Below are 14,734 nucleotides of genomic sequence, written 5' to 3'. Positions count from 1 at the left end.
AAACTGTCATCAATCATTTTTCTTTACAAGCCAAGAGTATATCTCTTTTTAAAGTTCCTGGTTGTTCCTTAGTCATTGAAACAATGACAAATGCAGGGGATATTCTTTCTAGTGAATCAGTGCTTCCTGTAGTAGGTTCTTCTTCCAAAGCTCTAGTATTTGGATTGGGACATGTGATAGAGAAGTGGTATCAGATATTAGGTCAGATTTCAAACAAAAGTGTCATAAACTAACCAAAAAATATGGGAAGACATTTTCACATTTAGGAAATTTAAGCAGGACTTACAAGGACTGTGTACAAATATTTTGCTCTGCTATTATCTTCTAATCTCAATTGCTTTCTTTCACAACACAGGCCTACCTATAGTTTCCAGTACAAATGACAGTAAATCCAAGCCCAGAGGAGTTCAGACAGAGCCACTGGAATCATCAGACAGAAAACAACATTTTTGTCTTTTTTTTTTAATGGTTGCTCCACAGCCTAACAACCCTTTAGTTTAGCCTCAGATGTGTCCCGTGCTAGATTCTGGCACGTAGATATCCTTCCCTGGGACTTGCCTGTCAATAGGGATGTGGATTGGTGGAGGGGTCCACACTCTGTTCTTAATCCTACCCCCAAGTAGGACATGTCTTGTGGCACCACAAACTGGTGGTGGTACTTGGGTGAGTGGAACTTAATGTCTATTCTAATATCTGGCCAGTACATCACATGAAGAAACAGTCTGGCTGAGTTATTACATCTTACAACATACTTTTTCCATTCTCTGCTGAACTGAAGATTTTTTTCTCTGATGCATCATGTCTATAAAACAATTTTTTTCACAACAAATTTTTTCTTTCCTCTACAAGCTGCTGCTCTAATGGAAATATTTTTCTGTCATTTTTTTTCCTGTTCAACTAGAACACAGGAGAACATGTAACAGAACTCTTAATGGAGCTCAGCATTGGAATTCAGTCCTAATATAGACTGTAAAATTTGTGTCCACCAAAAACTTTGGCATCTAGCTACAGGCTAGAGCTTCTGGAGAGACAGCTAACATTTACACACATCCTATGATGACCACTTACATGCCTTGAAGAAAAAAGAGCTACAAACAATGAATTTTGATACCAGCTAGGTAAGAACAGTAATATAAAATAATGCTTGCTATCAGCTATCTGACATGGATCCAAATTTCCAGCCACTATTCTTGCTACTACAGGTAGTAGGCTGTAAGTGTTTTCCAGGACCTCCTGAAGGAAAACTGGTCTTTGCCTTGCATGACTCAGACATGTAACACATGTAAGAGCTGATCTTTTACTTTGTCCAGAGTAAATAAACAAATTGAGTCTTGAAGTACCACATAATGACAGAAGCTTTTCACATACTGTTGCTTCTGTGTTTAGCTCAGCAGCTTGACTCCTATGGAAACCTACAGTGGGAAAAGTATAAATGAATGAAGTGTTGAAATGGCTGTGAATTTCAAGTTCAGAATAGTAATTGTTTGCATTTCCAAAGGCAATGTAGAGCATTTCTCCCTAAAAATTTTGGAAATGGAGGCTTTCTGCTTACCCTGGCAAAAAGGATAGCAGAAAGAACCCATATATCCCTCTATGTCCTTGTGCACTTGTGTGCATGGCCTAGACACAGGTCTTGATTTCCTCATTCATTTAATTCCTTCATTGTATAAATTGAACAAACAATGCACCCAATTTACTAATGTAAACAGAAACGCTGGCATTCTGTCTAACTGTTTAACAGAAGTAAAATGAAATCTACTAATAAAATGAAATTACAGTGTAAAGCACTTGTCATATGAATTATTAGGCATTATAACAGCAACAGTATGCTTGCTTTGTTCTTGTCCATATTATTTCCATTTAGCAGCTGCTACACCTGACAAACAACTGCCAGATGCAAGAGTTCCCTGATGGGGACCTGAATGTGCTCTGTGTGTCCTCATGAACTTTAATACAGTTAAAATGTTCTCCAGGACCTGCAGAAAAGTAGACAGATGTTTTGCCAACTTAGCAAATTGGAAAATTCCTTCTCTGAGCAAGTGGGAAATGCACTAAATCTGTCTCAGATAGAAACAATTTGGATAGCATTCACATTCAAATCATCTGCTTTTGTAATCTCTAAAACATGGAGCATGTTGTTCACAAACTTACTTGTAGCAAAATAAACAAACTCAGCTTACCACACATGCTTTTACAAACCAAAACACCTGCTCTCCAACAGCAGGTGGGAAATCCAGATCTTTTAAATATCTGTGTCCTGATGATTCCTCTGCTAATTTTGCATTAAGAGTTAGAGATTACAGAATATGCTTCTGCTTACTACCAGTGTAATAGAGCTTGGGACAGTTGCAAACAGTCTTTTTTAGAGTGAAAAAACCACCTAGCATCACAAGACTTGTCACTGTGAATTCATACCATCTGTCTAATGATGAATGACACCAGTGTGGATGGTATCAAGTCAGCCTACAGATTTGCTATATATACTTATTATCCTGCAAATACATCACACAAAATGGCCCTGCACACACTGTGCATCAAAACAGAGCATATAATGCTTTATCACAGGGTAGACTGGTCTATTAAAGTGATCATGTGTTCAGAAATGAAGAAGGCAGTTGTTGATTTCAGCCTATAATTTCTTTTTGTGGCATTTTTTCTCCTGAAGTCTCATTTCATGATTCACATTCCATTTTGCTGCTATTTGAATACTACAAATTCTGTTATTTTTTTATACCTTTTATTCTCTGATCCATGGGAATGTCACAAGGTACATTTTTATAGTCATTTCAAACAGCACACTCTACACTTCTCCAGCAAAGTGCAAGCAATCTTTGCTGCTTAATACATATCTAGATACTCTTTCAAAAATTTTGCTGCAGTTTAATGTTATTGATTTGTGGTTCTTTCCTGAGGTGAATCTGGTAGTGTTCCAAACTTAGTGAAATGGAACACCTAGGACAGATTGTCTACTTGTGTAAGCTGCAGAAAATTGAAATATGTTTATGTATGATGAACTCTGACAGCAAGATTTACCCATATATTAAAGATATTACATCAGAATTATAAATGAGATTAGAGTTTCCTTCTATTCCCTTCTGCTCTTTTTTCCCCCTTCCTGATACAGCTATAAGGCTCTCACTTGGCATAATGTGATTGCTACTTCAGCTTCGTTTTTTCATTTTAAAAGTATTAAAGGCTTTGGCTCATATGACCTAATATCAGTGATTTAAGAGGTAAATATTGAGACTAAGTTTATTATCTAGACTTCCTCTACTTTGTCACGGATAAAAGATGTGATGAGTTGCCTCTGCAGGTACCTTCTTTCATGGAGTGTGAATTCTCAGGTGTCAGTCTCAGAGTAGATATTTGTCTTGCAGTTTGCCATGTAGTTTTCATCTAGTAGCGGTATCTTAGTTCTATGTCAAGCAGAAGCATCAGAAGCCAACAGCTAGCAGAAACATCATCTTCTTTGTTCCTTTCAACTTAGTGATATTTTGAACATGATAAAATCTGCGGATTTTATTGGCAGTCATATTATTTATGACAACATCAGGGTAATGGCTTGGTCCAGTTCCTTGTGAAATGAAACAAAGTCACATAAGAGGCAATTTACAAGTGTTTGCTGTTCTTTTTAACAGAGTGCTTCTCTGTTCAGGGAAGATCTCTACTTCCTGTGTGCTTTGACTTTATGGCTTCTGGACCCCCTGGCCTCAAATTATTCAGTGGCAGAACATTAGAACCAAACTAAGCAGAAACAAAATCTAACAATAGCCAAATGATTCAGAAAGAATAATAATTATGGACAAGAAATATCTCATTACTGCAAAATCCCACCACGTTAGTTTTTAATAGATACTGCTCACTAAATGAAATAAGCCTTTGAATGAAAAGAAGGGTGTGTAGGGAAGCTAAAAATGATAAAGAGAAATTTAACAGTTGGCAGGGTGCAGCATCAAACAGCACAAATTGAGTTAGTTTAAGCATTTAATACAGTTTTAGTCTACAGGAGGGACAGACATGCTTAGTCAAGTTTTATCCTTTCTGCTGTTGAGAGCATACACCCAGGCAGATGGTACAAATATGTGCATCTCAGGTTTTTGAACTCTCAAATGTCTTATGTCACAAATACAACCTGCTTAGAGTCTGTAATCTGTTTACTACTGGATATGTGCACTTAGCCCCCAAGTCACATATTTGCTCACAGAAGGTCCACAGCTGGAACATCAGGATGGAATCTTATGCATGTAAATGGTTCTGTCAAGGGGCACGCTCCACTTCACTTAATTTTTTTTTTTGCGGAGAAAATTGTGCATAGAGTCTCTTATTTGTCATAACCAGACATAAAAATATTTCCCAGCGAATAATGGAATTGCCACAAAACTAAACAACAAGCTGATTTCCTACTAACAGAGAACAAGATGCGAACAGTATTTGGAATGTTTTTAAAATGGGGTACTGATTAATTCTGCATTTATTCAACACTACATTAACTTTTTAAGTCACTCAGGTAGCATCAAATTCTTTGCTCTCCAGACAATACAAGTTTCCTCATTGCCTGCAACAGCAGTAAAATGGTTTCTGTTAAAGGATATATAGTGCAATTGTAGAAGAAAAAAATATTATAAAATTTTTGTGCAAAATATTTTCGTTGTAGAAGCTCAGATTTTTTAATGTGTGGCAATTAATAGAAAAACAGTTGGGTTGTATTATTTATATAAAAATTAATTAACAAATTTAATTACTCCAGGTTTCCAAGCCACTCATATAATCATGGAAACAGTACGATACAGTTAACTTTGGCATAGGTAGCAGACTAAGTAATTTCTCCAGGTATCTTGCAGCCCTGTTTGGATAATTCCGTAAAAGATACTTTGAAATATTCATTCTGCTACAGAATGCTCTTTGTTCTGAGTCACATTTTAGTAATAATGAACTATATTTCTTGTCAAAACTCCTGTGGGCAAGTGGCTATGACACAATCAATGTGATTCAGCATCCTCCTCCTCAAATGAATTTCACAAAAAATCTTATAACTGCATTCAATATTAGTACAGACTTTGATACAAGATGTTTCTTTTCTTTGAAAGATAAGTAACAATGTATTTTAACTCTTGTAACTTATTATTTTTACCTATTTTTTCTGTATTAATTGTAGTAGTTAATAATATGGTGAGTCATCTTATTTAGGAAAGTGTGGCAAACACTTGTGCTATGAAATGCCACTAATCATTGTGTTTCCATTTTGTGGATCGGAAATAAGTAATTTTAGACTTCAGACTTAAAAATCGTGATTTCATTTGGGCTGAAGAGCAATATTTTCATCACTCTTGTTTGAAATAAAGTCACAGTAACTCCCACATAATTGTTGAAAGATTTGAGCCTGCATTTCTGAAATCTTGACCAGAAAGTCTCTGATGCTTGAAGCTCTGCAGCTGCTCGTGACTGCAGGCATTACCATTCTGGGTTGGTTGAGGATCTAGGGACTCATTTCATGCCTACACTATTGAGGGGTCACTGGCTTCAGGAGGCAATTCAATATTCATGAACCTAGAGAAAAAAATGAAGCTGTAGAGAGTGTCTAGGGAATGTTTGTCAGGAAAGTGAGAAGGGGATTGAGTTCTTGATGCTGCATTTTTCTTTAAATGGAGAAAACACAGAAATAGCACTGTAAGTAGGAATCATCATGCAAACTCAGAACCAGCTTGGGGGTTTAAGGTGCTACTACACGATATTGAGTAGACATAGGCAGAAACCTCAAGTGTGGGTTGGGTATTTTTACATCTAGAGCTGAGTGCTAAACACCATGGCAAACGCTACTTGTGATTTGCTAGGATAGAGCAATGTGATTCCCCATGGATGAATCCACGCTACCCTACTTCTCATTGTTGATCCTTGACACCTCAATTTATTAGCTTTCTCCTACTCCTTGTTCAGATTTCTTTGCCCAGTCCCTGACAAAACAGAACATGCACTGTGATTGCTGTGTGGTACTAGCCTAGCTATGGCTCAGTTTTATTTAATAACATTGTGTTACTCTGTGCAACAAATTCTGACTAATTGCTTCCCACCACTCTGCCAGTCTTGTGAAAAGGTCAGCATTGAAAACCATCAAGTCAAAGCACCCTGCCGAATCTCCATAAGGCTGTACAAAAATAGCAGACGTTGGTGAATGAGGTCTGACTGGTAGGGAAGTTAAGTGTTTTGATGAAAGAAATGTGCTCATCATTGATTCAGGTGCTGAAGTTTTGATTTTCCCCCCAGGTGCAATGAACATAAACAGTTTTGACTTTGTAGATCTTGTGAAAAACTCTTCCTTTTTGCCTTTTTTAGCAAATGAAACTACTTTCATATAAACTTGTGTAATTGCTGTTAATTAGTTTATTGCAGAATCACAGACTCAGAGAATATTATGAGTTAGAAGGGATCTATGAGGATCATCTAAGTCCAAGTCCTGGCCCTGCGCAGGACGCCCCAAGAGGTCCTTGCGCCTGAGAGCATTGTCCAAATGCTTCTTGAACTCTGTTGGGCTTGGTGCTCCTCTCCTCTCCTCTCCTCTCCTCTCCTCTCCTCTCCTCTCCTCTCCTCTCCTCTCCTCTCCTCTCCTCTCCTCTCCTCTCCTCTCCTCTCCTCTCCTCTCCTCTCCTCTCCTCTCCTCTCCTCTCCTCTCCTCTCCTCTCCTCTCCTCTCCTCTCCTCTCCTCTCCTCTCCTCTCCTCTCCTCTCCTCTCCTCTCCCTCTCCTCTCCTCTCCTCAGCTTGAATTTTTATTTTAATCAATGAATATAATTTCTCCCTTTCTTGCTTTCTTCCTTAGTGCTAAAAAGTACACAATGTCTTTTTAATATTTAATTAATGAGATCACTTTACAGGTGTTAGTTTAAAGGTAACCATAGCACAAATGCATCCATTATTAACTGCAGAACTACAGTGGCTTCTTGGGAACCCTCTTCAGTTTAATATGAGAACCCCTGTCAACAGAAAACAGCGCTGATATTGTTGTTAAGTGTGACAGACTGGCAAATGCAATGGGCACCACGCTGGAACAATGCAAACTGCTCATATCAATGAAAGAGGCAACGTTTAAAAGCGAGGTGAAGGCGGACAGCGAGAGGCTGGCCAGGAAGGTTCGGTTCCGCGTGGCGTCCTCGCACAGCGGGCGGGTGCTGAAGGAGGTGTACGCTGATGGGGAGGCTGCCGACTCTCTGGACTCCGAGTATGCCAGTAGCTCAGAGACTGACCAAACCAGCCGGCTGAGTGAAGTGGACGGGCAGCAGAATGGACACGTAGGGTCGGAGTGTGATGAAAATGAGAATGAGCAGGATGACTTGCTCATTTTAGTCAGAGCCACTAAAGAGAAAGGATTTGGTACAAAGAGAGTCAACATCCTCAGCAAAAATGGCACAGTCAGGGGAGTCAAGCATAAAGTCAGCGCTGGTCAAACCCTTTTTGACAATTTGGCAAAAGTATTTCAGGTAGGTGATGCAGATCTACTGTCTGTAAGCCTTCTCTCTGTCCCTTTTAACTCCATACATTATTCTTTGCTTTCTTCAAACTGCGCTCATTTTGGATTTCTCAATATTCTGTCTCGTTCCCATTGCTATCCACCTGCTGTTGTTGCACAAGAGAGGCACACTGGTCCTTCTAGTACAAAACAGCTCCGCACTCCATATTGACTGTGAACTTTGTTCTTCAAAATTGACCCAATATTTGCTGAGTAGAAATACGTGTGTTGTGCTTCCCATGCATGGATTAGGAAAGAAATGTAACAGAGGATTTAACTGGGGCTTTTCTGGAGATCCATACAGGTCTCCTGTACAGGGATGTGTCATGTTTCCACTCCTGCTGTATTAAGTCTAATGAGTTTACGATGTTATCTACTGTCCCCTACATGTAAATATGTATACTTGCAAATTCCATTCTGTTTAATCTGCAAAGTAGATCGAATTAGGTGCAGGGTGGCAGCAATGGTGGTTTTCCCATATGAAAATTTCAGGGGAATGAAATCTTAGTTGGAGGTCTCTTTTATCTATTTTCTATCTATTTTGTAGAAGGAGCAGAATATCTGTATTTGAAACAGTATATGCCACACTAATGCCTTAGGCAGAGAAACACAGGCCTTCAGAAAAATTAAGATAAAAGTTCTAAAATATTTATCTCATATGTATAATTTATCTATATATGCTATTCAAGCCTTTCAACCATTAATCTTCACACAGATAGCAACAAGTGTGCAACCAGACCCTTTCTCAAGTTTCTTAGAATCCAGAATTATGCTTTTCAATTAAATTATCCTGTGATGGCTTCAGGGCATTATTTTAAAACTTTTATGCAGTTTTAAATCATGGGGAATTTGATATTAATAATGAGTGTTTTTGCATTTTGAAATTACTTTGAAATGAGGTAATTTCATATTACATTAATAAATGGCAATAGATTAAAATTCTCTTGCTTCTGGATATGAATTTATCCTCTATGTGGTACCTAAATTAACAGTCTTTTTGTCAATATGAATGTTCCTGTAGAAGTTGAAGTTTCAGAGAAGAATCGCCTGTTAATTTTTGTTCTTTACGTCACATCACACAGCACTGAAGTAGTTTGCTTTCTTCCAAGCTGCTCAAAGAAGAGTTTGTCCTTCATTCCTTACTCTGGTAAAATTTGTAACAAACTCACTTTTTCTAAGTAGATTTGAATTTGTGAGTATTAACTGAGGCATGTTTGGGTTCTTATCTAGCTTCAATTCCACTGTTCTGTGCTATTTCATTATGTGGAGTACACCATTTCACCCCACTAACCTCATTCTCTTCTAAAAGCTGTCTTCTACTACATCAGTAACATCAAGCTAAGAAATTTGAATCAGCTAGATAAACAGATCTGCTTGAAGACATATGCACCTTAATTAGTGTCCTTGCCATATTGCTTTTTCTGTCTCCAGTTTTAGATTGGAAGTTCTTCAGGAAAGCCCATGGACTGAAATCAATGTACTTTGATTGCAAAGCTTCTTGTATTCCTAGCAGAGTTAATGCTAGGACCAGGGCTGTTTCCATGAGGTGTTTTGCCAGGAGAAAGTATTTTCTTGAAAGGAGGCATATCCATCTTATAACTTCAGAAAATTACATGTATCCAAGTCTACCACAGAAGTCCTTAATTAAAACCTGTAAAAGAATGAGTGATTTAAAAGGTGGTAAGGATTTTTTTAATTGACAATATTTTACTGCAGAAGAAAGGGGAAAAATTAAATTATCAGATGAAAACAAACCAAAGTTTTTCATATAGCATTACTATGAAAAACTCTCTGCTACAGGCATTATAAAGTCCAAAAGAAAAGGCAGATTTTCAAAGTGGATGAGGAAAATATATGTGGAACTGAGAAGCTTCTTCCAAGGCAGGTCTAGATGAGTGATTTCCGAAAATAACTGTATATTCTTACATTAAGCATCTACTGGATCAAAGACATATATTTAATAATACAGAGAATATAATGGTTTGAGGTTTCTACTCAACTTCCCATTTCCCCAGAGATAAAGTTCTAAGTCTAGTGAAAAAGAATGACGGTTTGCATGTCTTTTATGCCATACTGTGAGCCAATTGTGTATGCCACATGGTGAGCACAGAGGAGAGCAAAACACAAAAGTTGGCTTTGAGATGGATTTGAAACTACTCTATCCTAATGAGAAATGATTGAAATCTGTCCAATTACAAATGAAATAATGGCCTTTAGAAAGAGATTAGAGAATGATTTCTAGTTTTCTGTAAGCATGTTCCAGACAATTAATTGAGCTGTAATACCAGTTAGAGAACAACAAGCATTCTTCTTTCAAAGATTTAGTAATATAGAAAGATGTCTTTATTAGCAGGTAAAACACAAAATCTCCTTATCTGGGCAAGTTTCTAAGTTACCCCCTTGATTATGTGAGGTCATCTCCAGTTACATGTTTCTCTTAGATAAGCAGCAGCAGATGTATAACAATAGCTAAGAGGAGAATGCCCCTCCCTGAGGAGAGGTTCAGCATTTGATGGTTCAGCAGCAGGAACTCGTATGAGATGAATTCATTGTGCATTTCTCAGAGTTAGTGTCAAAGTCAGTATTTTTAATCACAGAGTATGCATATGAGCTCTTGACAATCCTGTATTCTAGGCACTGATAAATTCTTGTATGCAAACACTTCTTATTTAGTATTTACTATATCACTTCCTCACTAAAATGTGTATGTAAGAAGCCAAATACTGAGTGTGTGTGAGTGTCTTGTGACCCTGAAACTAGGCGGTGTTTTTTTACTGTAATATCAGCATTCTGCTTCTTCAGACTATATCTGCAAACTCTTCTAATATACTATTTCCCCAAATCCCTAGAGGCTGCCTGTGATAGAGGAGAGATCCTTTAAAGCAAATCACTTTGCTCAGATATTCTAGGGATAAGCATGGATTCATTAACTGGGCTTCATTATGATGTGCAGTCAAGACCTTTGATTTTGTTTGTTCAAGTACCTGTGCTAAAAGCACTCATGTATTTTAATATTCTATGGAAATATTTGGATTTTTGAATTTTTTTTACACATTTTCTTACTACAGCCTTTCTACAGAATAGGTTCAGACGCTTTCTTCCCACAAACTTATCTGAAAAAAATCACACCTTCTGGAGCTTTTTTCAATTTTAAGAGAGTGATGTAATGCAGGAAGTATTTCTAGAAGAAAAGGTGTTTCTGGTTGTTGCTTCTATATGATACAAGCCTGGTTTGACAACGTATATCTAGTAGATGTGTGTCCCCTGCTACATCTTCCCATGGTCACGCACTGAGTGCTTCTCTCACCCTCTCAATCCATCACCTCTCATTTCCACTGTTCCCTGAGAAGCTGAGTCCTTCACATTACTCTGAGGACTGTCTGTGTCCCCAGAGGAGAGCTGCTCCAATGCTGTGACAGTGAAAGGTCTCCCACAGGTCATCCCTGCACAGCTGGTGAAGCTGCTGCCAGGTGAGTGGGAGCAGCTGTGGCAGCTGGGGCTAATACAGCCATGGGGATGGAATGTGGGACAGAGCAGGAATGTGGGACAGAGCAGGACACATCCAGGGGTTGTCTCAGCTTCATGGAAGAACATTCTGGGGGAAGAAAGGTGGGGAAGAGACCAGCTCTATTGATGCTACAGGAGAGCATGGTTTCCATGGCAACCCCTCCAGCCTTTTCCTCCTTGGGGTGGATGCCACAGGGAGACTGTTGACATAGCAACCACATCCTGGCGGGGTGAGACAGTGGTGGGTGGGGTGATGATGGGTGTTGACATAACAACCGCTCCGGTGGGGAAAGCGGGAGGGAGGTCACCGGTGGTCATTGGTGGAGGGCAGGGACAGCCACATGTATCACCCAGCCTCCACTAGCACCTAACCTGGGCCTGGGGGTAGCCTCCCACAGTGCTGGAAATACAGGCGTCAGACAGCTGGGAACATTTTATTTGTGAGAAACACACACTACTGAAAATCCTGAAAAGCAGGAGGGGGCTGGAGCTCCCAGTCTCCCTGTTCATGTATCTCCTTGGTATAAATTTTCTCTGGCTGAGACACTAAAACTGACAGCATTAGCAGCTCTGAAGGTGGGGACATGACTTGCCAATTATGTCAGAAGCATAAGCCCCTTCTTATCTGAAGTAATTGTGGTTGTATTTCAGAACACTATCAGAAATTTTGTTTTCTAATATCACAATACTGTTTAAATGCAAATGGGTATGAATATTTCCTGCATCTTTATGTAAAAAGTAGTAGAGAAATAGTTCTTTTTTCCTTGAAATAAATACAATTCTCTTCACAACCAATTTTTATGACTAAGCCATTCCTATGATGGCTTCCGAGTCACATAGAGCAAAAATCCTTGGTTTGTCTAATATATTACTAGGGAGTGCAATGATTATTGTATGCCAAACTGGGTTTCCATCCCAATGTGCAATGTAATGGAGCTCAGCCAAAGGTTTTACACAGGTCTCTCCTCATTTTCCACTGTTTCAGCACGGGTATTTTTCTTCCATTTCCATACTTACACACTCCACTGGCCTTCCAGCCTCCTCTGAAAGGTCACGTTCTGCTAAATTAGCCACAGACCTCATTCTCAGGCAGGGCTTGCTGACATCTATTGCAAAAGGGCAGGCCTGGTTAACAGACCTGATGAATGTCTTTGTGAGCATTGTGTCAGAGACGATATGGGTGAAGAGTCAGACATAATATACTCAGTCTTTACAATATTTCCAAGCACAGTTTCTCAGGTAGAGCTCACCTTTAAGATTGCGAAGTGCAAGTCATTATTCAGCCTGATGAAGAATGAGCTCATTAATGTTTAGAAAGGTGGGAAAGAATAAAGAATCATTGTGGAAGTTAAGAGGAGAGATTTTGGGGTGGTTAAGGGCACTTTGATATTTCTTTACTTGTAGATGACCTGGAAAAGTCAATACACAGCAGGACATGCAGAGCTTACAAACTGATAGGGCTAACTATACCACAGACAAAATAAAGTGAAAAACAGCAGGAAAACCAACCATCTTCCAAAGAAGACAGAGGCTAAAAAGTGATGTTAAGGAAAGTTTCTTGTGTCATAGTACAAGCAAAGGTTTTTAGGGTGGATGGCATGCTGTATACCACTCCAGGCTCTGCGTGATATATCACTACAATCCCCAAAAGTCTGGGGAGACAAGAGAGAGATCTGCACCTTCACTGGAGAAGTCACGATACTCTCTTCCTCTCTGATCAGCTGATGATCAGCGCTGGCACTCCAGAAATCATTGGACTATTTGAATTCAACATCCTCTTCTAGGACTGGACAAAGATTGTAAAAACTCTCCTGAACTTTGCCTTCATATTCTCCTCCATACACACTACTCTGTGACTCCCAAATGGACATAGCCCACCAAAGAAAACAATGGACTGGATTGCTTGCATAGATCATTTGTTGTAGTAATGTCCCTTGTATTGATAGAGATAAATCCCAGTGAGCTGCAGGTATCTGAGGTAGAAACATCCAGTGTATTTTCCTAATATTAGCAAGTCTGGAAGACTAATTATTGAACAGTGTTACACTGAAATCCACTGGAGAACAGGAAAAAATGTAATGACATGGAGGATGAAGTGATTATGAAAAGCAGGATTTCGCTTGTTACAGAAAATTCAGAGTTAGAAGGACAACTGGATCACTGCTGGGATGGGCATAGCATCCCTTCACCACTTGCTCTGTACCTTCAGAAGGGCTTTGATCTGTGACCACACTGCATGGGACAGTGATTCATCTGATGCCATTGATCATGTCACAGTTAAAACAAGTGGTTTCGGAGCTGATATCTGAGCAGACACACTGAATTAGAAAGGAAGATGTTCAGGTCTGTGAGCTTTTAACTAGAACCTGGATTTGGCCAGTACTTAGGGTATTGGTTTTTTATTGTTCACATGTTCTTGTAGAAATCAGCTATAAAGCACTGAGGTCAGACAGGTCTATTACTAGACTATTCAGGACATTTTAGGATTTGCTTCTGTTGAACTTGAAATATGTGTTTGACATAGACTTGAAATGATCAGTAAATAGACTTTTAAATATCTAAACCTCTGGAAGTGATATACAAGTTTTGAGTTAAAAATGAGACTTACCTGTCTCATTTTCAAAAACTGGAGATATGGGATGTCTTGACTTCTCAATACAGTCAACACTGGGAAGCTTACCAACAAAACTGTGATTAAATGTATTACTCTTTTGAGACTGAATCAATAACTGAAGAAAAAAAATTGTAGGCTTTTATGCTGGCAGTCTGACCAGCATGTACTGGACATCTGTCCAACCTTCCAGTGCACTGCATGGCCTCAAAATTAGTCTTGCTGTGATGAGCAAGATCTTGATCCTTGTGAAGTGTCCATAAATGAGGTCAGTGTTCTTGAGACGCCTCGTCCCTTGCATGGGAAAGGGCATAGCAAGGAAGCTGTGGTATTACTGCAGTGATTATGTGTACACAGAATATGTAGTACTAGAGGGAATCAAGATTTTAGGTATGGATTCAAAAAACTCACAGGCCTCTGTGAGGAAGGACTTAGACATCAAGCTCCAAAACCAAGATTCTCCAAATCTCTCTTTGGTGTACCCTTGCATCAAAGGCGGCAAGAGCCTTTCCTTAATGAAAATTTGACTAATTCTCTGCCTTGGCCACATGCCTCAGCATTTCAGGATTGACAGGACCCGACAGTTACTTACTACTTGTGTCCTATGGGACCTGTAAAATAAGGGTTCCATTGCCTGTCCCACCTGCATGGCTTCATGCAGTAGGTGTTCCATGAGCATGCCTGGTGCATCAGCTCCTATACAAACTACACATAAACAGATGCTGCTTTGTTATGAATTGTGCCTGCAGGAGGCAGTGGTGGGAAATATACTTTGAAATAGTCACAAGATAGTGAGAATAAGTTGTTGGAGCAGGAGTAGAACACAGGCTTGCTGATTCTCAACTTGCCATAGCAAATACTACTGTGCTCTTCAGCATCATGCTTCCCTTCCCTTCCCTTCCCCTTCCCCTTCCCCTTCCCCTTCCCCTTCCCCTTCCCCTTCCCCTTCCCCTTCCCCTTCCCCTTCCCCTTCCTTTTTCTCTTAAGCACTATAGGGATCACATTGTTCCAGCATAGAAGCATCCTAGAAAAACTTGTAGCCTGTGACTTGCTTGTTAGGGAAAAGAGGTAGGGAGGAGACTGAATCAGGTATTCAAGACACGAGAGATTGCAAATT

At 39.4% G+C, this 14,734-nt stretch overlaps 1 protein-coding gene across 1 annotated transcript in view; it reads left to right on the top strand.

Moving 5' to 3' along the window:
- Window positions 1-7,023: 7,023 nt before the first annotated feature.
- Window positions 7,024-14,734, top strand: part of GRXCR1 (glutaredoxin and cysteine rich domain containing 1) — a gene marked incomplete at both ends in the record, with an annotated part of 37,226 nt that continues 29,515 nt past the window's right edge. The window contains one exon of the mRNA XM_082282522.1: window positions 7,024-7,470. Within this exon, the coding sequence (XP_082138648.1) occupies window positions 7,024-7,470 (447 nt within the window). The remainder of the gene's footprint in view (window positions 7,471-14,734) is intronic.

The sequence above is a fragment of the Coloeus monedula genome (genome assembly GCF_965178545.1).
Source record: "Coloeus monedula genome assembly, chromosome: 5".
NCBI classification, from domain to species: Eukaryota; Metazoa; Chordata; class Aves; order Passeriformes; family Corvidae; genus Coloeus; species Coloeus monedula.
Note: the sequence above shows the minus strand (reverse complement) of the source record. Positions and strands in the feature narration are given on the sequence as shown.